This window comes from Thermoascus crustaceus, assembly GCF_041956765.1.
Source record: "Thermoascus crustaceus strain CBS 181.67 unplaced genomic scaffold VTN00scaffold_6, whole genome shotgun sequence".
NCBI lineage: Eukaryota > Fungi > Ascomycota > Eurotiomycetes > Eurotiales > Thermoascaceae > Thermoascus > Thermoascus crustaceus.
The window spans coordinates 770,498-795,775 of NW_027192532.1; the positions used below are offsets into that span (position 1 = coordinate 770,498).

The 25,278-nt window shown below is 40.8% G+C and overlaps 7 protein-coding genes across 7 annotated transcripts; 2 read left to right on the forward strand and 5 right to left on the reverse strand.

The window, feature by feature from the left end:
• Positions 1-7,747: 7,747 nt before the first annotated feature.
• Positions 7,748-8,626, reverse strand: VTN00DRAFT_8611 (uncharacterized protein; the record flags this gene model as incomplete). Its single annotated transcript, XM_069435480.1, has 1 exon — positions 7,748-8,626. The coding sequence occupies one exon, from the start codon at positions 8,624-8,626 to the stop codon at positions 7,748-7,750; it is 879 nt and encodes a 292-aa protein (XP_069285421.1).
• A 2,705-nt stretch (positions 8,627-11,331) lies between these two features.
• VTN00DRAFT_8612 (uncharacterized protein) lies at positions 11,332-12,432 on the reverse strand (the record flags this gene model as incomplete). The annotated part of the gene is made up of 5 exons (XM_069435481.1): positions 11,332-11,789; positions 11,858-11,976; positions 12,031-12,146; positions 12,229-12,309; positions 12,376-12,432. The coding sequence occupies 5 exons, from the start codon at positions 12,430-12,432 to the stop codon at positions 11,332-11,334; spliced, it is 831 nt and encodes a 276-aa protein (XP_069285422.1).
• A 786-nt stretch (positions 12,433-13,218) lies between these two features.
• VTN00DRAFT_8613 (mitochondrial 37S ribosomal protein uS10m) lies at positions 13,219-14,265 on the reverse strand (the record flags this gene model as incomplete). Its single annotated transcript, XM_069435482.1, has 5 exons — positions 13,219-13,394; positions 13,455-13,879; positions 13,943-13,987; positions 14,052-14,158; positions 14,215-14,265. 5 exons carry the CDS (start codon positions 14,263-14,265, stop codon positions 13,219-13,221), a joined length of 804 nt encoding a protein of 267 aa, XP_069285423.1.
• Positions 14,266-15,194: 929 nt separating this feature from the next.
• VTN00DRAFT_8614 (uncharacterized protein) lies at positions 15,195-16,494 on the forward strand (the record flags this gene model as incomplete). The annotated part of the gene is made up of 7 exons (XM_069435483.1): positions 15,195-15,402; positions 15,462-15,540; positions 15,598-15,677; positions 15,731-15,795; positions 15,854-16,056; positions 16,110-16,389; positions 16,450-16,494. The coding sequence occupies 7 exons, from the start codon at positions 15,195-15,197 to the stop codon at positions 16,492-16,494; spliced, it is 960 nt and encodes a 319-aa protein (XP_069285424.1).
• A 145-nt stretch (positions 16,495-16,639) lies between these two features.
• VTN00DRAFT_8615 (uncharacterized protein) lies at positions 16,640-17,645 on the reverse strand (the record flags this gene model as incomplete). The annotated part of the gene is made up of 3 exons (XM_069435484.1): positions 16,640-17,020; positions 17,242-17,398; positions 17,461-17,645. The coding sequence occupies 3 exons, from the start codon at positions 17,643-17,645 to the stop codon at positions 16,640-16,642; spliced, it is 723 nt and encodes a 240-aa protein (XP_069285425.1).
• A 1,670-nt stretch (positions 17,646-19,315) lies between these two features.
• Positions 19,316-20,546, forward strand: VTN00DRAFT_8616 (uncharacterized protein; the record flags this gene model as incomplete). The annotated part of the gene is made up of 5 exons (XM_069435485.1): positions 19,316-19,397; positions 19,505-19,518; positions 19,616-19,672; positions 19,775-20,431; positions 20,544-20,546. 5 exons carry the CDS (start codon positions 19,316-19,318, stop codon positions 20,544-20,546), a joined length of 813 nt encoding a protein of 270 aa, XP_069285426.1.
• A 290-nt stretch (positions 20,547-20,836) lies between these two features.
• VTN00DRAFT_8617 (uncharacterized protein) lies at positions 20,837-23,614 on the reverse strand (the record flags this gene model as incomplete). Its single annotated transcript, XM_069435486.1, has 9 exons — positions 20,837-20,915; positions 20,968-21,218; positions 21,277-21,726; positions 21,780-21,915; positions 21,970-22,079; positions 22,133-22,234; positions 22,292-22,423; positions 22,505-23,497; positions 23,564-23,614. The coding sequence occupies 9 exons, from the start codon at positions 23,612-23,614 to the stop codon at positions 20,837-20,839; spliced, it is 2,304 nt and encodes a 767-aa protein (XP_069285427.1).
• Between the last annotated feature and the right edge of the window lie 1,664 nt (positions 23,615-25,278).

Consider the following 25,278-nt stretch of genomic DNA (forward strand, 5'->3'; position numbering starts at 1 on the left):
ATTAAAGAGTTTCTTCTTATACTTCTTTAGATAAAGATAAGACTTATTTACTAATTAGCAGAATTCTGCAAGAAAGTTATAAAACTTCTAATAAGACTTTATTTGCAGGTTTTAGAGCTGGTGTTAAGCCACTATTTATTAGTTAAGATTAAAGAAGATTAATTTCAGATATTAAAAGATCTTTTCAGTATTCTAGTAGATAATTAATAAATCTTTATAAAATTAGAAAGCAGTATATTCAGCAGTGTAACTATTAATTCAGTTCTAGATATAGATAATTTAAAGTGGTTTATTTAAGTAATAGTCAGTATTAGTATTTAACTTGCTTTGTAACATAATCCACTACCAAGCTGTGTTCTCCACTGAGCTGTGCGCCCAATGCAACCACATCAAGATTTATTATTTAATGCCATTCAAACTGCCACTATGCCACCAGAACAGCATAAAAAGTCAAAGAATTTGATTGAACAAGAAGGGAGAATCTTATTGGCTATATCAGCTATTTAAAAGAACCAAGTTAGTGATTCTCTTGAAGCAGTATACATTTTCAATGTTTCACAGTTAAACTATATAACAGAATTAACAGCAGCAAGAATCAATATAAAAGTTATGCTAATAGATATAACCTTTCAATTACTGAGAAGGATTTAATTATATAATAAATATTATCTATAAATAAGTATGAAGCATCTCTCTGGCCAGTAGCTATACAAGATATAGCTAATATTTTTATTACTTAATATAATTTAAAAGCATCTCTGCAGCAGATTGAAAAGAATTGAGTTTATAAGTTTATTAAGTGCTGGGATAAGCTTAAAGCCTAATTTGCATAAAGATACAACTATTAGCAAGCTAAATATAAGAATTTAAAGATTATTCAGAAATAGTTTGATCTTGTACAGCATACTATTATAGAGAAGAATATTCTGCAGAAAAATATCTACAACTTTAATAAGACTGGCTTTGCAATAGGCCTAATAGCTACTACTAAGATAGTAACTAGAGCTGAGATATATAATTGTCTATCTCTTTTACAGCCTGGAAATTGTGAATAGATAACTATAATTGAAACTATTAATACTACAGAATGGGCTTTACCATCTTGTATTGTTTTTAAAGCAGCATATCTTCAAAAGGCTTAGTTTTAGGAATTAAGCCTACTATCTAATTAAATAATTAAGAAAAGTTCTAATAAATGGACCACTAATGCAATTAGAATCTTATAGCTTTAAAAATCTTTATTCTATCTATAACTGCATATATAAAAAGAAGATATCAGATATTAATTATAGATAGCTATAGAAGCTATCTGACTTCACAGTTTAATTAAATCTGTATAAAGAATAATATTATCTCAATCTGCATATTACTATATTCTTTACATCTTCTGTAGTTATTGGATATCAGCTGTTTTGCTGTTTTAAAGTAAGCATATAGCTGTATAGTTAAGGATAAAATATGCCTTGGTATCAACTATATTGACAAGCTTGATTTTCTTGCAGCCTATTTACATGCTTATGCAGAGACATACAAGCCAGAGAATATTATTAATAGCTTTGCAGCAACTAGACTAGTCTCTTTTAATTCTGATCAGATCCTTACAAAGCTTTATATCCAGCTTAAGACTTCTACACCATCTGGCAGCCAATTAAGCAATACTCAGGCCCTCTGGGTACCAGAAACATCTTATAATCTTGCTGAATTGAAGCTTTAGACAACTGCAATTAAGACCTTTTTAAAGCAACATATATAGAGTCCTTTAAGCCTAACAGGTGCAGCTTTAAATCAGCTTATCAAGAGATGTTAAATTGCTATAAATAGTGCAGTCATTCTTGCAAAGAAAAACCAGGATCTATATGCTATAAATGAGAGACAGAAGCAAAAATGCTAGCAATCTAATAAGCAGATAGCTTATGAAGAAAGCCTTTTAATCCAGAAAGTAAGAGATCTTATAGAAGCTAGAAATCAGGCTTCTGAAGCTTCTACTGCACCTACTCTGGAGATAGCTGCTTAAGCCTCTCTACCATGTATGTGAGCACTACCAAGGTGCAGTGGGTGCAATATTGTAGGGCATAAGATAAATCAATGCCCTAGCTGCAATTTCTTCTAATTTCTTTTGTATATAAAGCAGTTTTGGTTGAATAAAATAGGTTCAAATTTTATATATTTAATGTGGTTGCATTGGGCGCACAGCTTGGTGGGGAACACAGCTTGGTGGTGGATTATGTTATTTGAAATAGTCAGTTATAATTTAGTCTTTTCTGTCAGTTAGAATAGATAAATTAGATAATTTTATTAATTTATAAGATTATTCAGAAGCTAAAGTTCTACAGTTCTTATAATATTTTAAAGATAATTTAATATAGACTTTCTTATAATAATTTTATTTAGTAACTAATTTATTAATCTGTTAGCTACAAGCTTTAAATTACTATTATAGATTAGTTTTATAATACTAAGCAAGTTTAAGTTAATATTCTGTTTTATTTTTATAAAGATTTTATATTTAGATAAGCTCTTTAAAGATGCTCTTTAAATCAGTTTAGCATTTTTTAAGAAACTTGTCTAGAGAGATTGTTTAAAAAGTATTATTTTTCTCTAAAAAAAAATTAGTATAGTTCTTCAGCTTTGTCAGTTCTAGTGTTGCTAAGATTTAATTTTTAAAAGTTGTTAGTTAATTAAGTTATTCTAAATTCTTTATTAAGAGTTCTAGATTCTTAATTCTAGATATTTAATTCTAGAGATTCTTAATCTGAATAGATTCTAGATATTTTTAATCTAGATCTGTAGGTTTAAAATATTTTTAAAGAGGTTAAAATAAAAAGAAATAGAGAATACTTTTAATTATATAATAGCACTTATATATAGAAAATTAAGATAGATTACTAGTAGCTAGTTATATAAAATTAAAAGTATAAAAGGAAAAAAGAAAAGAATTTACAGAGGTTTGTACAACATAAAATATATAAATAAGTAGAAATAGTAGTATTTTAGAGATAAAAAAATACTTAATACTGCTTACCTTACTGTCTAGATGCCTGCTGCACTGTTACAATATCTAAATATATAAAAATAAGAGAAGGTTAAAAGCTATTAAAGAATAGTTTATACTAATTTTATTTAAAAATATATAGTCTTTTTTAAATTTGCTAATTTATATTAAAAAGTTTATATAAAACTGCTTAAAAATTGTAAAACCTTTAATAAAACTTACTAGAAAGAAGTAAAACTTTATATAAAGTACTAAATAATAAGAAATATTTAATATATTAAAGAAAAGATTCTGCAAAGAATTAGTTTTAAAAATATATAATTTTAAGTAGTTAAGTTCTAAAGTTTATTAGTAAACTTATTAAAGAGTTTTTTCTTATACTTCTTTAAATAAAAATATAATTTATCTGCTAATTAGCAGAATTCTGTAAGAAAGTTATAAAACTTCTAATAAAACTTTATCTGCAGTTTTAGAGCTAATATTGAGCTATTATTTATTAGTTAAAATTAAAAAAATTAATTTCAGATATATAAAGATCTCTTTAATATTTTAATAAGTATTTAGTAAATCTTTATAAAATTAAAGAGTAGTATATTTAATAGTATAACTGCTAATTTAGTTCTAAATAGACAATCTGAAATAGTTTATTTAAGTAATAGTTAGTATTAGCATTTAGCTTGCTTTATATCTGAAATAGTTATTAAATTTAAAATCTTTTCTATTAGTTAAAATAGATAAATCTAATAATTTAACTAGTGACTAAAGTTTTATAGTTTTTATAATATTCTAAAAATAATTTAATATGGACTTTTTTTATAATAATTTTATTTAGTAATTAATTTATTAATTTGTTAGTTATAGGCTTTAAGTTATTATTACAAATTAGTTTTATAATATTAAGCAAGTTTAAGTTAATATTCTATTTTATTTTAATAGAAGTTCTATATTTAGAAATTTAAAAAGACTTTTTAAATTAGTTAGATATTTCTTAAAAAATTTATCTAAAGAGATTAATAGCAGGCTGCATATTCTCTAGACTATTCTCTAGACTATAAAATATAATAAGAGAGAAAGAAAAAGTTAGAGTAAAAAAAAGTATACTTTAAATAATATAATATTACTTAAATATAGTAATTAATATATTAACTATGATAGCTAGTTTTATAAAATCTAAAGTATAGGAAAAGAAAGAGAAATTATAGATATAGTAGAAGTTTTAAAATATAGATAGATTAGTATAGTAGAACTATCTAATTAAATTATTAAAGTTAGTAAGAATAGCTAAATAAATAATTAACTTAGCTTATTTTAAATTAAAAAAATATTTTATAAGTATATTTATATTTATATAATTAAAAATATTAATTATTAATTTTAATAGCTATAAAAGCTATATTATATTTAAATTTAATTAGTTCTGTATTCAGAATATAATTATTCTATTATATATATTATTATATTTTTTATATCTTTTTAACTACTTAATATTAGCTGCTTTACACCTCTAAAAAAAGTATATAAATAAAAAATTAAAAAAGTATATATTTTAGTATTAATTATATTAATAAATAAGACTTTCTGATTATATATTAATTTATATAAACAGAAGCTCTATCTATATTTAATATTTGCAGTAAATTTGCAGCTACTAGCTTAATTCTATATTAGTTAAATTAAGTGCTTTTACAATTTTATATTTAGATAAAAATATTTATACTATCCACTATATTTTATAGTAATTAATTAGCATTTTAAATCTCTAAAATATTTTATAATATTAAGAAATTAAAGTTTTAGTATTATTCTTAAAGTCTATTAAGTTCTGTAAATTAAGCTCTTAATTAACTAGTTAAGAGCTATTATTAATATACTTCTTCTAGTATAGAAAAATAAAGAATTATAAACTACTAATTAGTGTTAAAAAAAGAGAAATATATCTAAATTCTATATAGCTACTAGAGGTATTCTAACAGATACAGAAAAACTGCAATATGCTTAAAAAGCTGATTAAAGACAGAAAGAGATAGTTTTATAGCTAGATCTACAGCTATAAAAGTAGGCACTATCAACATACAGTATATATAGTAGATTATACTAAAGTGTAATACTTTAAATGCTAAGCAATTAATATATAGTATATATAGCTTCAATATTTACTGTACAATTTAAAATATTTAGTAGTAGTTAGATAGCTTATTTAGTAATATAGTCTGCTTAGTAGTTAACTATATTACTATATTAGTGTTAGTAACAATAGCTGAATAAATAATAAATTAGACTTTAAATAGCTTTAAAAAACATTTAAAAAGTATATAGCTTTTTATACTGTTAACAGATATTATCTATTAATTCTGAATAGCTACAGCAGTTATAATACTGCAGAATTTAACAAGTTCTGTATAGAAAAAAGTTATTTCTTTATATATATTACTATATTTATTATATCTACTTTAATTACTTAATATTAGCTACTTTTTATTATTAAAGTATAGAGAAAACTAATAAAATAATATATAATAAATTTATTTAATTAATAAAGAAGACTTCTTATATCTTTATTTTAAAATATATTAATATACTTTATCTGCAGCTAATATATGCAGTGGATTTGCAGCAACTGGCTTAATTTTATTATTACTTGAGAGAGTGCTTTCAGAGCTTTATATATAGTTAAAAACACTAATACTACTATTAAGTGCTTAAAGTAATTAATCTTTTAACTTAGACAAGATATTAGTTAATATTTATTAATTAAAGCAGTTAAAGAAGTAAAATTAGTATTTTTATAGTTATTAATTAGTATTTTCTTCTACAGTAGAACAGACAGTAAATAAGATAATTAAAAGTGTAGAGGTTATAATACAGAATACTATTCTATTATAATAAGAGATTAATCAGTTTTATACAGCAAATTAATATTAAAAAAGTAAGAAGATTTATTTAAGCTAAAATTAAAGCTATTCAATTTTACTATAAAAAATAGTTTAATAAAAAATATTATTTTATCTAGTAGTTCTATATTAGTTAAATAATCTAACTGGATATTTAAAATATCAGTTCTTTATTTATATAAAGACTTGATTAAAAATTTAAAACTATTTTAAATTATTTAGAATTATTAGCCTATATATTTATAAACTAGATTTATTTATATTTATAAAAATATACTTTATTTCTAATATTAGTCTGCTCTGCTCTACTAACAAAAAGTTCTTTATTTAACTAGATTTAGCTATTTCTATTTTCTATTAAAAATAATAAATGAAAAGAATAGTAAACTAAAGATATTCTAAACTTCTGTTAAAAAAAAAGAGATAATGTTACAAAGTCATTAGGCTTACAGCCTATGGCGGGGAACCTCGGAAGAATAGACGCACTGAGTGTGATCATGGATGCACGCGACCGACCCTGATCACCTTGATCATATTGATCATACTGATCATAATGATCACCAAGGACATGACCATTCGATCAGGCAGGTGGATAGGTATTTCTGAATAGAACTCATCATGTATATAAGACGCTCCTTAATCATGGGGATCAGGACCCTGTGGTCAACTTGTCTATCAATTCAGCCTATACAGTTGTCTGAAGAATCTAGCAGACATTCACTCATTTTGAACTCTCAATTTGAAATCAGACTTCGAAGGCAAGTTAGATCATTTGTTTCCTGTTTCTCAAGATAGACCCCACGAGTTTGGCCTAGAGTTTTGGGCCTTCCGTGAAAGATAAAGATAGCTCTCATCTAAAATATACTATTAAATAAATAGATTATAATAAGTCTACTACTAAAAAGCCTGCTAAATATCTAGAATGTATCTATTAAATAATATAGAATTCTTATTGCCACTACTTCTATAAGCCAGGACCTAGCCCTGTCAAAGCTCAGCCTTAGAGGAAGGGGCACTGTTACAGTGCCAGCCAGCCAGCCAGCCTGCCTGCATGACTGCCTGATCTGCCACCTGTCACTGCCTGCCTGTTGCTGTATATAACTACCTGTCCTATCAACCCTGTATGAAGCTCCTTGAGCCACATTCTAGTCTCATACCTGACCCCTACCTGCCTATCTGATCTGCCTGTCTGCTTGTCATATCCCTTATTATACTGAATCTGCCTGCATCCGCTTCCGCACCTTGACAAATATAGTTGTAACGGCGGGCCTAAGACTTCTTAGGCGGAGGCTCGTCGGGTTTATCTTGAGGACAGAAAGCAAGGGAAAGAAATAGATGAGTAGGCCGTTACTAGCAATGTTACTATCGGAATTGCTATTTGAGTTGACCACGGGGTCCTAATCCCCATGGCCAAGGAGCGTTTCTATATACATTGTTAATCGAAATAGCCTTTCTGATTAGGAGACCAAATCAAAGACCTCTTGTCGATTCGCATAGCCTGAATCCAAAGGGGAGGTCTGATTGTATCCTGATTGGTTTGTCGGTCTGTAGTTTCTCCGAAGGCTTCCCCTCCTTGTAGCCTCACTTCTGCAAGCGTTGTAACAATAGTCTTTTACAGGCAGTGTAAAGAATGGAGACTACTACTGCTAGCACTGTGCATAAAAGGGCACACATTCATAAAGCCATCTTTATGAGCTGATTATGCTTATTCCTCACAACAACAGACTACCAACCGGCTACTAGCCAAAATAATGAAGGAAAATCAGGCATCAACGCAAGAGAAGGCCACAATTAGCTCATGCATTTCAAAGCCCCCACTAATAAAGTTAGCGGATACGGATCACAAGCAATACTATCGACAACTCTAAAGTACAAACAGAAGTCCAGCCCCCGCAATGCCAGCAGCCAGGCGCTTTGGGATGTTTGTCGGCATGAAAGCTGCCCCGGTGCTGGTGGCAGTTGGAAGCGATCCAGACAAAACGACACCTGTCCCCGATGGTCCTCCAATCCGCGCACCGCCAACACCAACAGCAACAGTTGTGACCGGGTCTGCTACACGAGTGGCATCAGGAACGGCATCCCCGCCAGTTACAATTTCCATGATGTTGTCGCGAGTTGAGTTAAAATTCGTATTGGCCAGGGAGATTTCATTGTTTTCAAGGTCGTAGACAACATATGCGCTACGTAAGAATGTGTCACCCAGCACTGCAGTGCTATCTCCTGCAGGTGCAATGCCAAAAACACATGCCGGTGTACCGTCCAGAAAAGTGGGTCTCGACCCGTCCGGGTTTGTGCCTGGATCAATGACAAGTTCATCGATGCCGACGGAAATCGACGGTGACGAGAAAGTGAAGGTAAAGCTGATTTCTTTGTTTATCAGGTCACAGGCCACATAACCTGTCTGACTGGAAGTGTCGTATGTGACATCGAGGTCATCGTAGATATTCGCAACGAGTAAGTCTGGAAGATAAGACAAACTGCTCCCAGAGTCAAGCAATACAGCTGCGGGAAGAGCCTCAGACATATACGCATGACTGCTGGAGCTTGTATTTAGCGCAAGGCCGGTGAGGGCGATGATAAACTCCGCATATCCTCCATTCACGCGTTGAATGGGCAGCGTTTCCAGCTGGCCATGATACTTCTCAGTGTTTACGCCACCGAAAAGAATTGAACCTGTGCTTGCGTCCAGGTCATTCAACCACAAGCTGTAGGCGTTTGAATTGATGAAGCCGTCTTTGACCATCGCCTGAGGGAGGTTGGGGTACGGAGCTTTCCCATTGCGGTTGACTTGCACCTCGTTCCGGGTATACCCAATACCTAACACGCCCTCTGCGATAAAAAGGAAACACAAGCAGTCAGGTTTTAAGTGGCATTACGGATATGAGAATGTATTGTAAAAGGACTGAACTCACCAAGGGAGCTTGATGAATAACCGATTCCAAATTGGAAATCCTTTAGTATCACCCCACCAATGCGGAGGGAATCGGTGACGTAATCACCTATAGCTGCTGAACCATCCACATATGAGATATTAAAGTCGGAAGAGATATATTTGTATGTTGACGAAGAATTGGCATCGTAAGTTCCTGATGCATCACAAGTAACGCCTCGGGAAGAACAGAGATGGGAGCTTGCGGAGTTACACCATAGATCGCTGCTTCCAGTGTCAATGGACAGACGCAGATGCTGCTCAGGCGTGCCAAGAGTAATATTGCAGAAGTATAGGGTTTGCTGGTTGCGTCAATAAGATCCATGACTCGAAATATAGAGGAGGCTCAATTAGACAATTAAAGATTGGGGCATACCTCATTGTCCAGCACCTGATCAACTGTTTTGACTCGTTTTCTTCGCTGATGATCTCTGCTCACTGGATTAGATACATGTTTGCGTTGGATATCCAATCCCACCACCGCTGGCTCATCTCTCTTGCGGAGCAATAGAGCGTCCACAGCAGGTAGGGCAAGAAATAGAGTTAGCGACAGAAGCGAAACACCCCGCATGATGTGGCTCTTTTCAATCAACTTATACCAGAGCGGTTATCGCCTAGTTGAAGGGGGGAGGAGGAGGGGGCCACGGATTGGTCAGTTGAGTCGGCACGTAAGCAACGTGAGTATTCACAGCGATAAGAAGTACATAGCTACAGGTCCTGGATTAAGGGGTAGGTGAAAGAAACCCACTTCGAAGGGGGGGGGGGGGGGGTAAAGGGTCAATGGTTTCCAGCGAGAACGAGATTATGTAGGATATAGGTCTTCCGGGCACCATCGTCCTTTTATCACCAGGGTTGATTGTCGTATGGCTCTCGCCGGTGCAATGTAGTTAGTGGATAAAAGAAATTGTCAGCCCAGTCGACGTCAAGCTTTTGATCCCCACTTAGCTTTGAGGCTTGGTCAAGATACATCGTCATCGTCATCGTCGTCCGTGGGCTCCGGTCCCGACCCGCTTACAAAATCACAGGCAATGCGTGGTCGAGACGCCGACACGGGAACTGCTGCAAACGGCTGCACTGTCGCTGCAGTTAGGTAGGCAAACCGGAGAGCCGGATTCTCGAAAGAAGGCACCAAAGAACAATTGGAAAAGTTGCTAGAGCAGAGAATACTACCCCATGGTGCTCTCGCCGGCCTGATATTGAAGCACATAGTACGGAAAATCCTACTGTGTAGTGATTATTCGAAGTCTGAAAGGTTGCACAAGGCTATGCAGAGACCTTACAATGAATAATAAATACCTACTGCGATAGGATTGATCTACGCAGCAAGTGCATACATAGCCTTGAGCCGACGCGTATGCAGCACTCACTAGTGTGTGTAAGGCCTAGTCTAGCAAAGTTCTACCCTTCAACTAGCAGGCATACCGCCCCTTCAAACACTGCTCTACTCCGTAGGCAGGGTATGGCTTTTGTCCTAATGCGAATACGAGGCAAACCACACAATAATATACAGGGTAGAAACGACACCTGCACCTCCATGGTGTTGTCCTAAATCTGGGAGGGATACGGTATAGTTTAATTTTGACCACCTCTGTAAACTTCCGTGTTAGGTTCCGCATCTCCGTCAAGTATAGTCCGTACCTAAGGACGACGTTAATAATAATAATAATAATAATGTCCTACACCTATGCTCAAGACTTTCTGCGACGCGCACACTACGCTCCGTCAGAGTCGCGATGACGTGGATGGTTGACGAGGCCTTTTTTGCCGCACGGAAGTAAAGCCTGGCACTACGTTAGCTCTTAGAGTGCTGACCAATATCCGATCTTGCTGGGTGACAACCGGACCCGGCCGTTCTCAGGTATTGACACTTACGGCGCACGGAGTACGGAGTACTGGTAGGGCAGCATTAGGTCGCACCAACAACCCCAGGGTGGGTACTCGTTTCTCCGTATTTGCTAATACTGCCTACCGCGTATGGAGTACTTACAGCTCTAAACAAAGTTTGACGAAGCGAAAGCAGCGAGGTGACCGCAAACCTCGTCTTCTCGTTTCAACAGGCCAGGAAAAAAATGAATTATTGATGATTATGTGGTTCAGTTTCCGCTTGATTGCCTAACTCACACTTCAGAAACTCCTGGCCAACAACCTATATGTGCGACCTAGTATTCATTGTTCAGAATGGACAGCCTTTATCTACTCATCGCAACAGTGGCTTATGGTGGTCTTACTACTTCTCTTCCCCCCCTCCTCTCTTTCCTTCAGTACATCCGGTAGTTTTCTGTACTCTAGGATGTTGAACCGAGCCTAGCTTGGATTTCGGGATTCCTTAGTTGGATTTTACCAACAACCTTGGAAATTTTACTGTGGAAAGCTTTCAATGTCAATGCCATTGCTTATATGCAGGCAAATGTTTCAGATAATGTACACTTGGAGAGTATTATCAGAACAAACCGAGGCTAGAATCTAGATTATTTCCCGTCGTGAATTCGCACACTCTTATTCTAAGAGAGGAAGAGCTTTCATAAACCCACGGCAGCCTTGACTGATTTCATAGTCAAATCAGCATTGGCCCGGGCAGTCCGAGCTCCAAGATCTGCCACGGCGTCGAGGTAGCCTGCATTTCCCTGGACCAATGTGAAGTATTTCTCCCTTATCTCCTTAAGATGATGAGCGACTTTGCTAGCAACATGCTCTTTAAAAGACCGCATGCTAGTTGACTCATATTGCAATGCAAGTTCCTCACATGTCTTCCCGTCAGTTTCATCAAAGTGCCTCAATATCTCGATTAAATTGGACACCCCTGGTCGGCGGATTGGATCATAGCTGATCCTTGGTTCCGAGTCTGTTAGAGCGAGTTTGATCTTTTTGTGGATTTCTTCAGACGAGTCGGTAAGTAGGATTCTCGAGCGTTCATCGGAATGAGATTTGGACATCTTCAAATTCGGCTCCTTGAGGGACATCACTCGCTTCGCAGGAGCTGGTCGCCAGACACAAAATAATTAGCATCCTCCAAATTTCTATGTTATATAAAAGCTAATCACTTACAGATCAGTGCCTCCGGAGCAGGAAAGATGGGGCCGTAGATATGATTAAAGCTGTTCGCCGTATAGCGGGTCAGTTCGATATGTTGTTTTTGATCATCGCCAACTGGGACGTGCGTAGCTCTACATGAGATCAGTACGGAATCCTAATTTGACTAGCAGCTTCCGGCTGCATACCTGTGCACTAAGATATCTGCTGCCTGAAGAACTGGATATGAAAAGAGACCGAGTCTCAGTTTTGATTTTGCTGTCGAATGCTCTAGGCCTGTCTCTTCAGGCAATTGAAGCTTGCTCTAGGTGAAGTTAATTTCAGGACCGGTCTTCTAATGTACTCCGTCAGAGTTCTCAACAATGATTGTTGTAAAAGCAACTCACCTTCCACTGGGTCATGCGGGAAAGATAGCCCATAGAAGCCACCGTACTTAGAATCCACATCAGTTCAGTGTGCGCAGGAACCTACACAGTCAATTCACAGTTTTAAAGGAATTGATGGCGTCCAGGGAAATGGAAGCGTGCACATACATCGGACTGGTAGAAAATTGTAGAGCGGGCAGGGTCAAGCCCGACTGCGAGCAGCATGGCGAATGTCTGTCTCCTCCGTTGGCGCAAGTGAGAAGGCTCTTGAGGAACCGTCAATGCATGCAGGTCAACAATGGAAAATATCAATTTGGTCCCGTCAGTTGCACTATCCTGCAACCGCACCCATTCACGCAATGCCCCTAGGTAGTTCCCAAGATGTGGGATACCGGTGGGTTGGATACCGGAGAAAACTATTCGTTCTGGCGTAGGAGACTGTTGAGTCGTGTGAGAGCTCGAACTCTGGAGGCGACGGTTAGGCAGTTTGCCTATCACATTAGGTCTGACAAAAAGACCAGCTCTTCTGTGGGAGTTCAGAAAGCATTGCATATGGCGAGGTATTGATGTGGACATTTCTGACTAGTCGCTATATAGAAGCACGGGCAGGTGGAATCTTTGTGAGAGGACCACGATAAGATCTGATATCTATAGGTCACGTGGGTGAGCTTTGTACCTTAGATACATTTATTGCCCTTCGACTGAAATTGACAACTAGAATGGTTAACTGCCTACGTAAGGTTCTTATGTCGTATTGGGTATATACGTCCTTTTCCGAGGTATAATCGTTGAAATACACATGCCGCTGAAGGCCACTACTCGCATTATATTGGAAGAGAAGACACCGAGGCGTAAAATGAGTTTGTAAAGTCTGAATTCTATGAGATGAGGGCTACAAATCCAATTTCCACATATCCGAATGACCGTACGTTCTGTCTACATATGCAAGGAGAAATGGAAATGATACAGTGCGCTAATATAACAAGGAGGGAGGGGAAACCTCGTGGTCATCTAACCCTTGCGGACTTCAGTCAAGGGGCTTTTATTGTGAGCGAACCGCTCACTATTCAAAAGATCGAAAACTGAGTTCTCCATCGTTGCACCTTTCCGTTGACCGAACTGTGAAAGGTGTGGCTCGAGCGATTCCTCCACCTTTCCAACGGCTTCATCCATTGACTTGCCGACATCTATCGAACGCGACCGATCAGCATGTACTGAATATGCAAGGGCAGTGGGTTTACTCATACCGAGGGTCTCATATTCCCAGACATTGGCTTTCATGCCAACCCCGTAGAATGCGTGCTTTCGCAAGAAAGCGAGCCATGCCTGCACGGCATCAGGATGGCCATCTTTGATCTGTATCAGTCGACGGAGCGTTACCCGTTCAAAATTCTCCTGACTCTTTTTATGGACAAAGTTGCTTCGGGGCACCGTCCATCGTTCAACAATGCGGGGTAGAGGTACAGGGCCGGAGACGGGAAGTTTAAGATAGTAGGCGGCTCGCACGGCGAAGTCGGCAAAGAACTCAACATTGCGCACGCTGTAGGACCGAAGCTGAAGGTCACAGACAGGTAAGCCGTACTCAGCTTTTCTTCGGAGCGGCCGCAGATAGATGGCCTGCACACTCCTAGGCAATCGAAACTTTTCACCAATGTCATTCAAGCGCTCGGCCCTACAGAGGAACGTCAGACTGAAACAAATTTAAGAGACACAAGAAAATGATTAGACAACTCACCATTCCTTTACACGTGTCTCTGATGACTGCTCAGTCTTTGTTAAACTGCGTATGTACCAGTCAGTACGCGAGAGATCAACGGTTGCAATATCAAGGAAGAAGTGCTAACGATGGTGCGGAGGCTGCTGACTCGACGCTGCTGGGAGATTGCGGTGCGGTATCAGCTAACGAGTCTCTTTTGTTCTGGGTCGAAAGCACTCGAGATGGCACAGAGACCTTTGGAAGCTGTCAGTCTTTGAACAATAACGACCAGGAATAGTGAGCCTACGTACCTTGAACCGCTTCCCTAGCCCCCCGACAGAGCGCGAATACGAGGAGAGCATGGTCTGATTGAAAGGACAGATATATAATGTATGAATGCGCGTAAAGACCGTCTGCGCACCTCTTCGCTGATCTAATAGTATATCCCCATTTGCTCTGCTTTCGGCTTTACTCTCGTTAAGGCTAAAAAGGTTGCACTGCGTGGATTATTATTAACTGACCGCCTGGACACTCGACACTCTAACGTCCAATAGGACGACAGCGATGACCTCCGCCAACCGGCAGAATTCTCAAGTGTGAACAAGCAGGGAATAAATCGACACCGATTGAATGTGGTCTACCTAGGCCCTCCAAAGAATTTCCTGATACATGCGCCTTGCTCTTTTATTCATAGACACAAACAGCATGTTCAGAGCTTGCCCCTGGTAGCAGTGAGGACCGAGAAAAATTAGAAGGCAAGCTGCTCTAGACCATCTGAAAGCTGTATAAGTCAAATCTTAGTGGTACGCGTTGTTGGTACTGGCCTGGAGATTTAGGGTAGATACCTATTTGTTGCTGCTAAAGTGGGAGGAGCTAGGGCTAGAACTGGACACCTCATTGTCTCCATACAAACGCTGAGCAGCGTCTGGGGCTCTGAGTCATCACAGGAACTGGTCTTCTGTGCAAGGTTCTGCTACATGACTCACCAGATTAGAAGAGAACGATAGGTAAGTTGTTCGAATAACCGCTTTCCGCGATGGTTCAGCACTACTTATGGCATTGAAATCGTCATCCCATTACACTCAGTTTTGCATCGGCTGATCTTTTTCTTGGAGTTACTGAGAAGGAATATCAGACCCTCTCCCAGGAGAATCTACGACCTTATCCAGACTCTTGGAGGTGGAGATACTTAAAAGCTCTTCATTCATTTGCGTGCAAAATATTGACTTCGATTGACCATTCCTTCATCTACCAGGTGGACAACCGGCTGCTGCCCGTATCTGAGTGTACCATGGCCGAGCCACCGCATCACCCTTCTCCCTTCGAAAAAGCTAAGGAGGCGGTTAGGTTTTTGAGGAAAGACTTGCCAGAAAGTCTGCAGAGTCCAAGAGTTGCCATTGTCTGCGGCTCCGGGCTAGGGGGCCTTGCAGATACTGTACACGGAACATTGAGAGCCGAATACGAGTATTCGGCAATACCTCATTTTCCTTGTCCTACCGGTAAGATATGCATCAAAGATTACAGATACATTTTGACGGACGTATTCTTACCTCTTTAGTATCTGGACATGTCGGGAAGTTGGTTTTTGGATTTCTTGGACAGAACGTTCCAGCCGTGTTGATGGTTGGCCGCACACAGTGAGCTCTCTCCGATCTCACCACTGCTTCTAGTAACTAAGACAAGGCCTGCCATAGTTACTACGAGGGTCATTCAATTGACAGTGTAACATTTCCAATTCGAGTCTTCAAGCTACTGGGAGTCGACATCGTAGTGTGTGGGTTACATTTTTCATATGAGCTAGTCATCATTACTAACTAGCTATAACAGTGACAAATGCATCTGGAGGTTTGAACTCGGAATATGCTGTTGGCGATATCGTGCTTCTGAATGATGTATTTCTGCTTCATGGTCACCTATTGAGGAAACTCTATCTGACATGTTTATATATAGCACATATTTTTTGCCGGGTTGGCAGGGATACACCCGTTGCGGGGACCTAATGCTGACGAATTCGGAGTCCGCTTCCCACCACTCTCTGATGCCTATGACTTGGACCTGCGTCGCTTTGTCCACAAGGCGTGGAAGAAGGTGATTCCTTCCGATAGTAAGCGGAGATTGCACGAAGGGGTATATGCCTTTGTCGGAGGGCCAAGGTTGGTTGCTAGACCTCCACCGCACCTGTCATGATTAGTTAATGAATTCCAAGCTATGAGACTAGGGCCGAATGCCGTATGTTACGGCAACTGGGTGCAGACTTGGTTGGCATGTCCACTGTGCCAGAAATAGTCGTCGCCAGGCATTGTGGAATTCGGGTGTTAGCACTCAGCCTTGTGACAAACAAGGCCGTTCTTGCTCCAGTCCCGCGCGGAGATGATCACCTTCTTCAAAATTCAACTGCCAGTGAGCTCGGTGTCATTCTGGAGGAAGGGAAGGCTGATCATGAAGAGGTGCTGGAGGCAGGACGTCTTGCGGCTGTTGACATGCAGGTAAGTCCACGACATTGACAACAGCTTCTGCATCGAGGATATGATGGCCAACTTCAACAGAGACTAGTTGAACAGGCCATTGCCGATATCTTCGAGCATAGGTGATGAGACCACTATTCCGATATCATGCACTGAGACAGCAGTGTGAGTGATCCGACCCACACAAGAATGACCTTCCTGCTCTTCTGAAACAGTCGACTGGTCCCCAATCCAATGTATCTAGATTAGAACTCGCAGCCTTCGAATGTCTTCAACTGGCTTGGCGTCTCCGACTCCTCTTTGCTCGCAAGTTCTTGTAATAAGCCTTCTTGCCGCTCGTTTTGGAGGCCTGGATATCCATATACTTGGCTCTAAAGCGTCCAGAATCTTGCTCCAGGGCCAACGTCTCTTCAACAAACGTGCTTTTGCGATCCTTCTTGGCAATGCGAGCGCTGAAGAATTCAGTAGGGCCTTGAACCACCGTCCCAACTTGAGAAAATTCTGGAGGTTTTGCTTTGCCGCTCTCTTTCTTGTAGTGTCTCTTGGGATCCAGGACCGAACGCATTCGGAGTAATTGTAGATCCCTCTTCAGTTCTGGCGTCAACTGTGTCTTGGGAAGATCAAACCAATCGCTACCTGCAGTTTGTTTATCCTGGATGGTGTTCATCGTCAGCAAGGGTCCTAACAAGACTCAATTCATTTCAAGAAATAAGTATTGACGAAGATGTTCAGAGTAACTATGAATATAATAAAACTCTCATGATAGCAGGGCAACCCAAGACGGGTCGTTATAACTGCGTCGAGCGCTTAGGCGTTCGTATGATTTTCCTCATAACAGTCTGGGAAATAAAAAAGGGAAATTAGGAAACTGACTTTACGTTTCGAGCCAGACGCAATACCCTCTACAGGGCGAGGCACGTTTAACAGCTCTTTCTGCGGTGGGATGATACGCGACGAATCGACGGCAACAATATCATCTTGCTGGCGAACGTAAGGTTGCAAGGAAGTAGCAGACGAGAGCTTTGGAATTCTGGATTTTAAAGACAAGTGAGCCGAGATCCCCCAAGGATATTGGTACATACATTATCTTACCCTGACAATGCAGACTCCGAGAGGAAATTTTTGGACACCTCTAGCCGATTTGATGTCTCGGAATCTTTTGATTCCGGAGACCGCAGCCTGCCTTCTGCTTCTAATAGGAGCTGCTGAATCTGATCATCTGTGAGGTTGTCATCATCCTGGTATTCTTGGGAGTGGACTGTGTCACAAGTTGACATTGGCATGACCTGGTTGTGCCAAATATGCTGATGCACTCTGGAACCAGTCAATGTTAAGACTTTTGAAAGTAATCAAGAAAATATCATATATGAGAAGCACAGTCTCATAGAAAGAGCAGAAGGTAGAGACTTGGAGAGCGTGAAAATCTTGGGTCATAATAAATAATTCTGGTGAAAATTTCTCTGCTGCCTCGGAACATAGTGCGGTCCGACGGGTCACGATCGGCCCGGTGCCCACCGGGAGCGTACCTATGGTGGGTTTAGTACCTCCATACCTCCAGCTGTGTTTGATTTCTCTATGGAATAGGTAGTTTAAAAGGTTACCTACACCATGACCTCAGGATTCGGTACTTTAGACGGTCCTGAGTTCTACAGTGAGATATTGCCGAGTAGTTACCCGTCCTCACAAATTCTTTTTTATACCTGCCTTTCTGCTTTTTTTCTCTTCCTTTTTGATTCTTCGCTGTGCCCAAATCCTAACATCTGTACGGACTAATTGCATCAAGTCAGCTCCATCCATTTTTTAAGAGAACGGTTATCAACAGGGATTCAAGCACAAAGGTCCCAAAGTTTGGCTGATTCGCTATAAAACGTATCTCAATATCCCGTAACAGCTCCTTTCGACTCACTGCGTAGTCACGCTGGCAAGATGCTCCTGCATCTTTGTAAAATATGGAGAGCTTACTGCTTACTGTGTAGAAGCTCATCTCGGTAGATGATAAGACTTGAGTTTAATTCTGGTGTATCATGGGCTTGTTATCCAAGCACGTATCTACACTGCTGCACGGTCATCTGTGTGCCCATGATCAGTAACCTTCGACTAGCTCGACTCATACAAAGCACTGTATAGCCACTTGATCTTCCTGAAAGCTACCATCCTTTATCGCTTCAAATATTTCATAATCAGAGCCACCCTGCAGTTATTTAGTTGGATCTAAAATATTCTAGCCTCCTTATCGCATACTGTTCTCCGCTTCCGGGCGGGCCGCGGCAACCTGTTCAAGCGTAGGCTCCAACCAGAATGCGACAGCGGCTTTTTCGTGCTCAACCAAGAGCATAGCACTGTTAAAGACCCTCATTGGCTGACACGCCCGCCGATTCAATATAAACAAAAGTATCATCATCTATCCATATACCATATGTAATCATGTGCGGAAAAGAAAGTAGACAATACGGGACCGCCGTTCCTTGCCCCTTGCCACCGAACTCACATGCAGTCGGGAGCCGTCTTCTCCCGATTCCCGTAACGTCAGAACAACACTTGGCATGCCTTTGCTGCGTTGGTGACTTTCGCACCTGCAACGCGTTATTACTACTATTTGCTAGCTTCCCGTACTCCCATCGTGCAACCATCGGCGGGGCCTCACCTTATCACTTTTTTTGTCGATAAGCCCTTTTTTCATCTATTTCGACTTTCTTCTATTACGTGTTTCTCCTGTCGCGCTACCTAGTACTCGCCCACCGCGAAAACCGCGTAGCCTCCCCGCGAACAGGGTACTGAAGCACTCGAGTCACAACCACTACACTATCGGGTGATCACATCGGATTCAATCGCTTGCGCCCCTTGACTACCTAACTATCTGCATTTTCGGCTTAACTACCTAGGTACTTAGGGGCGGCAATTTCTTGTCCGTTAACCGTCTCCACGTGCGACAAGGTGCAAGTCAGCGATGGAACAAGCTCAGCAAGGCGCCGGACAACAGCAGAACCGGCAGCAGCCTGTCTATGATATCAGAAACGGCGGCCATTACGGTTTGTTTTTCTTTCATTTCTTAATGGATTACCCTAATTCATCGCTTTGGTATCTTTGAATGAGGGCCAAGACTATGAATCGATGCTGATACTCTTTCCACTTGCAGGCGCGAGCGCAGCGGTACGTCATATTTCTTTCTAACGCTCTTTAGACGGCTTTCTATTTGCTTGCTTGATTCAACGGTAGTCTCACGATACTGATGGCAACGTCATCTTAGCTTTCTGCGCAAGGGTATGCGCCGGTCGCGGAGTTATATACTGGGACTTGGGCGAATGTGAGCATCTTGTTCCTTGGCTATGCACACCCATCTCTCTCTAGGAACAAGAATGAGAACGCTATAGAAAGAACGAGGAGTCTGACAAAGTCTTAATTCCAGGTGAACCAAGGTCTACAGGGCAATTCTCGCGATATCCTGACTACATATTGGCAACACACTATTAACCACCTTGAATCGGATAACCATGACTACAAAATCCACCAGCTGCCCCTAGCGCGCATAAAGAAAGTGATGAAGGCTGATCCGGAGGTAAAAATGATTTCTGCAGAGGCACCTATCCTGTTCGCCAAAGGATGTGATATCTTTATCACGGAATTGACTATGCGGGCGTGGATCCATGCAGAGGATAATAAGCGGCGGACTCTCCAGCGCTCAGATATTGCTGCTGCTCTCTCCAAGTCTGATATGTTCGATTTTTTGATCGACATAGTACCACGCGAGGAAGCCACATCGCACGCAAAACGATCTAGCCAGACTACTGGGGCTACTGCAGCTTCTACTGCGGCTACTTCCACAAATGCAGCAGGACAACTCCCGCCTTCTCAGCCTGGCGTTCAGCATACGCAACACCACATGGCTCCACCAGACTATGGGTCATTGGGGCAACACGCTATGCCACAGGAGCAGGAATATCGACCCCAGCCAGCAATGTACCCTGGAGCGGTGCAGTCAGACCCAGCTGCAGCATATGGGCAACCTCAGCCACAAATGTTTGAAGGGATGTATGCTGCATACCCCCATATACCGCCGCAACAGGTATGATTCCATCTGTTCTCATGCAGATTTCCTTTGCCCGTGTCTCTGCAATTCGATTGTCACTGGACATTCTCTCTTGCACAATGACTAACCAGATTCATTCGGCTAAAAGTGAGCGACGCAGATGTATTTGGTTGGTCAACGCTCTCAGCACTCAACAACAGCGCATCACCCAGGTCATTACGGAAGGCATGATGGTGGTGAAAATGACGTTGATTTAGTGGGCGAAAAGGAATATGAAATTGGTTGACGAGAAGCAACATTTGGAGCTTGATGTTTTAATAGTCTGCGATTAGCAAGTCAGATGAACAAAAATTGTTATCACCGATTTGAGCTGCTTTACCCTCAAAAGGCAGTAATATGCCGTTCCAAGTGTTAACTTTAGGCATGCCGTTGATTTCCCTTCTAAGACTTCATCCCGAACCTAGAAGACAGTGCTGCAAATTTATCCGTCTTCGCAGGGCTTTGCACAGTGCGTGTTAACCTAGATAGTTTGTTAGCAAGATCATGCAACTGCTTCCGAGATCAACACATACTTTTCCAGCAGAACAGGACCATTTATGGCATCTACACGGCCGTACTTCTTGTTGCGTGTTGAGATGTCGTAGAACTCGTCCGTATTCTCTGCCTGCATCAGATGCACTGTTTGCTGGAGCTCATCGAGGTTTTCTCGCAGGATCGGCACACCAAGGCTGTCGACAAACTTCGCAAGATATTCAACATCCTTGGCTAGCGCTGCAACCCCATTCGGGTTAATCTTTTTAACCTCTGGAGAAAGAGGCAGTGCCTACAATGCTGGGTTAGCATATTGTAACCTCAATTGCAATTAATGGAGGCACCCATACAAGAACCATGTTTGCAGCATGGCTTAGCGCATCAAAATAAATGAGCTCCTTGATTTCTGTTGGTAGGCCAAGTAGGGTGGAGTTCATTATATTGGACAGGAACCGAGTGAGCGTCTGCATATAGTTGCTGGGTTCTGTCGGTGGAGTAGGCGCCATCCAGTCGTATTCTGCAGTTTCGATGAGATCATCGATTTTGGAGTTTACCACTTCAAAAATACGTTTTTCAGCGGCCTTCTTGTTACTTCTGAACTTCTCTGTTGCGTTTAGAGCTATCGGCCCTGCTGTCGAATTCTGGGATCGTGCGGCCGCAAGAAGAATCTCAAGTTCCTGGCAGGCTAACTCAAAATGCTCCAGGTTTATAAGTATCTGGACTATCTGGCCCAAATATTGAGAGCTGAGACGTTCAACAAGAGTTTCACAGACTTTGTTTGAAAGAAGTTCATCCAAGGCCTGGGATTTGTCAATATTTACACTTAAAATGTGTCTCCTAATCGACTACTCACATCTCTTAATGTCTTATCGATGACATCGGGATGCGGGAAATCGTCATTCGAAAAGAAATAGAACTGGTTCAAGAAGTTTCGGATATCGATGCAACACAATGGATACATTTGCGAGAATGGTAGTACGCAAGGGAACCTAAGAGAATTTTAGCGTAGGATGAACCAGTATGTAACAAAGGAGTACACTAACACTTGCTCCTCTCGCGGCTTCTCGGGTGTATACCAACTCACGTTGAGAACCTTGTCAAACTCCTCAAGGTTCTGGATTGGCATTGGCATGTAATCGTCTGTGGATACAATCTGAATTATCAATAAGCACCAAAAGCCCTTGCCAGGGAGGACTCTAAACTTACTTCCTGGAAGTCATCACTGAATCGCTTCTTGAGCAGCTCAGCGTACTTCTCGAATAGGGTTAACAAGAAATTATCAAAAACACCAACGGGAAAATTCCAGGTCTGTTATGATTTATGAGTTTGGGGCCTTGTACACAGAACTAAGACAGTATCACTCACATCCATGGCTTGCATAAATAATGCAATGAGATTTTTTATTTTTAAAAGACTTTCCGCGTCATCCACTTCGTGCAGCGCTTTAGAGATCAAGCCGACAGCGGTTTGACACATCGAATCCCAGAGCTCGTCAACCTTTTCGCACCTCACGTGTGAGCTTGAGCTTGGTCATTCAGGGTGGGTATGATAAAAAGAGCCGGGGCTGCTGGGACATACATCGACAGGAGACCTCAAGTCTGGAACTTTTTTCATTGTTGACCGCTCCACAATAGCAAAACCTGACATCTCCTCCAACAAGGTATGTAAGCTGGCACCATCTTCGTCGACGAGGGTTATAGAGGAAGGAAGTAAGAGTTCCTTCTGCCGCCTTCTTGTGTTTGCATATTCAACCCTGAATTTCTCCATCTGACCAAGCGACTGATGGATATGTAGACACTCGAACAGCGGAGTGAAGTCAACCTGTAGGTCGTCATTCTGAAGCAAATCATATTCTTCGTGCTCATCCGAAACAAGCTCAATCGCGGAGTTTAGCTTGAATTGTCCAAGATAAGGAACCTTTTCTGCTCTCTCCTTCTGTCTCGTCTTTCGGAGGTCCGTGTGATAAAGTGCTATCTCTCCAAGGTACTGTGACATCTCACGAATACGATAGAGCCATGTATTCAAATCTGACATGACCGCCTCAGCGATAGCTCTCTGCGTTGCAGGAACTGACCTCTGGATCATTTCGGCGATTTTGTATTGTGTCACACCCTTCAGATGAACATTCTGCAGCTCATCGAGAGCTCGCAATGCGGCATAATGATTCTTCTTGGCCAGAAGGTCATGCACCTGATTTGCCAGGCGTAGAACTTCGAGACAGTCCTGAAGAGCACGGGACGTCTCATCAATGTTTTGCCGGTGACTTCGTGATTCCACTAAAGCTTTCTTCTGCTCGGCCAGTCGTTCTGTGCTTGCTTGTATGGACTGATTGAGGTCCAAGATCTCCGAAGTCAAACTCACGGTCCCTTCTCGGATACGGAGAAGCTGGTTGACTGAGGTGACGAACTCCTGGTGGTTGGTGCTGCACATACTCTCTATCTCAGCTTCCTTATCTTCCGCAAACTTCGATAGCGACTGTAGCAGCTGAGAGGTACGATTTCCATAGCTGTAATCTCGAATGGAAGGAATAAGTTGGTCGAGGTAGTCGGTATCGGATGGCGAGATAATAATCTGCATCAAAGTGACCAGTCAACTTGCTGACACCTTAACTCCCAGAGGAAATTTCTTGACACTGACCTGGTTTAGGACATATGAAGGGTCGTTGCGAGCAGGGACAGCCGAAGGCATTTTGGAATCTATTGTATATAGAAAAAGAGAACGGCGCTGATAGGACGACGATGAGACCGGATGATTTGATTTCTACTGCGATAATCGTCCAATCACAGAGGAAACGGATCATCAGCTTCCGGTCTGATGTAACGACGTTGTGCCTAGGTCGCTTGAACCAGCTACTTGGAAATGGCAGAGGCGGTGGCCCTGGCGGTGCAACAGACTAAAGGACAAGCTAGCGGAACGTCAACTTTCGAAGTTTGAAATTCAAGATCCGTAAAAAAAAAACCACTAGGTACCTCACCCAGGTAGGTAGGACGTCTAACGGCCTGACAAAAAAAACATTAAATCAAATGACCATCGCCCTGTACACAGTAGATTGTTTGCAAGTTAGTTGCTCTATGCAAGGTACCTAACTTATGTAACCAAGCAGGTGACTAACTTAATTAGTTAGTTACCTGTTAGTTAGGTAGCGTTCCGACCTTACCTAGGTTAGGTAGGTACGGAGGATGGCGGGGCTACTCCGTACCTAGTATAACTGCTATTCACGCAGTTTTGCTTGGTGCCACTGAGGCCATTTGTATAATATATGCAAATTTGGGGACCTGGGAATATCATTATTTTATCTTCCTCAATGAGGCACTGGACCTGGAAGAAACGGAACTTTACGGCTTGACAACCAACACAGTGATCCTGGTTTGTTTCTGAAAACCATCACAGCCCCAAAGCAGCCTTTAGCTCTCATTTTACTCTTCTAGCTCTACACTGGCCTACTGCAGGTTATCTGTCCAAAAAACCGGGGTTCTCATCTCTACACCATGACTCTCTTGACGATACCCATCTCTACAACTTGATCGTTTCTGGTGTGACTTTTCTTCCCCACCTGATATACCCTTTTACGTACAAATGTTGTTTGACTTGGTTTCCTGCTCTTATGGAACCAATTGATATAGTTATTCTTTCCGGCATGGCATTTTACACTCTGGAAAGATCTCAAAGAGAGTAAAGATGACCACGGCTCAACGAAGTCCTATGTATCATACCCAGTCATTGTAATGATACATTACAGTACTGGGTGTTGTCTAGTTGCTATGGCTGCTGTCCGGTTGTTCTGCCCTTGATGCCTGCTTGGGTGTGTTAAACCTTCACTGGCAAAGCGAGTGCTGGAATTTGGGAATCTGGCCTGTGGAGCGTGGTGTTGCATTTCTAGATATGTCCAGGTACTTCCCAGGACACATCCCAAGATATGGTACACTGTCGAAGCTGCGAGAAATGCCTACCCATATATCTTTGCATGTCTAGAACACTGCGTTGCTTAAGCTCTACGCAGAACATATCATATGGTGGCATTGATGCAGCCTCTTTTTTTTTCCCGACGTCTTGCATCAGAAGCGAAGACCAGGAGCACTATCAATTCTGCATTGCAGATGTAGACTGCCTATCTCTCTTCATTCTCAATCTCCGACCAGCCTGCCGTTTTCACCCCGCTCTGCTCTCACAGGTTGGTACAGTGGATGTGACCGCTGCCTGGCTCTCACGTAACGGCGCAACGTAACGGCGGTGTCTGCTCTCATGCCTTTTCTCACTTATCCTCTCTTCCTAGTTTCCATAGGTTCCTTGACACAAACAACTCTCCTGGAGTCTCTCACTCTTCTTCCCTCATTCACACTGTTTTCATTTCA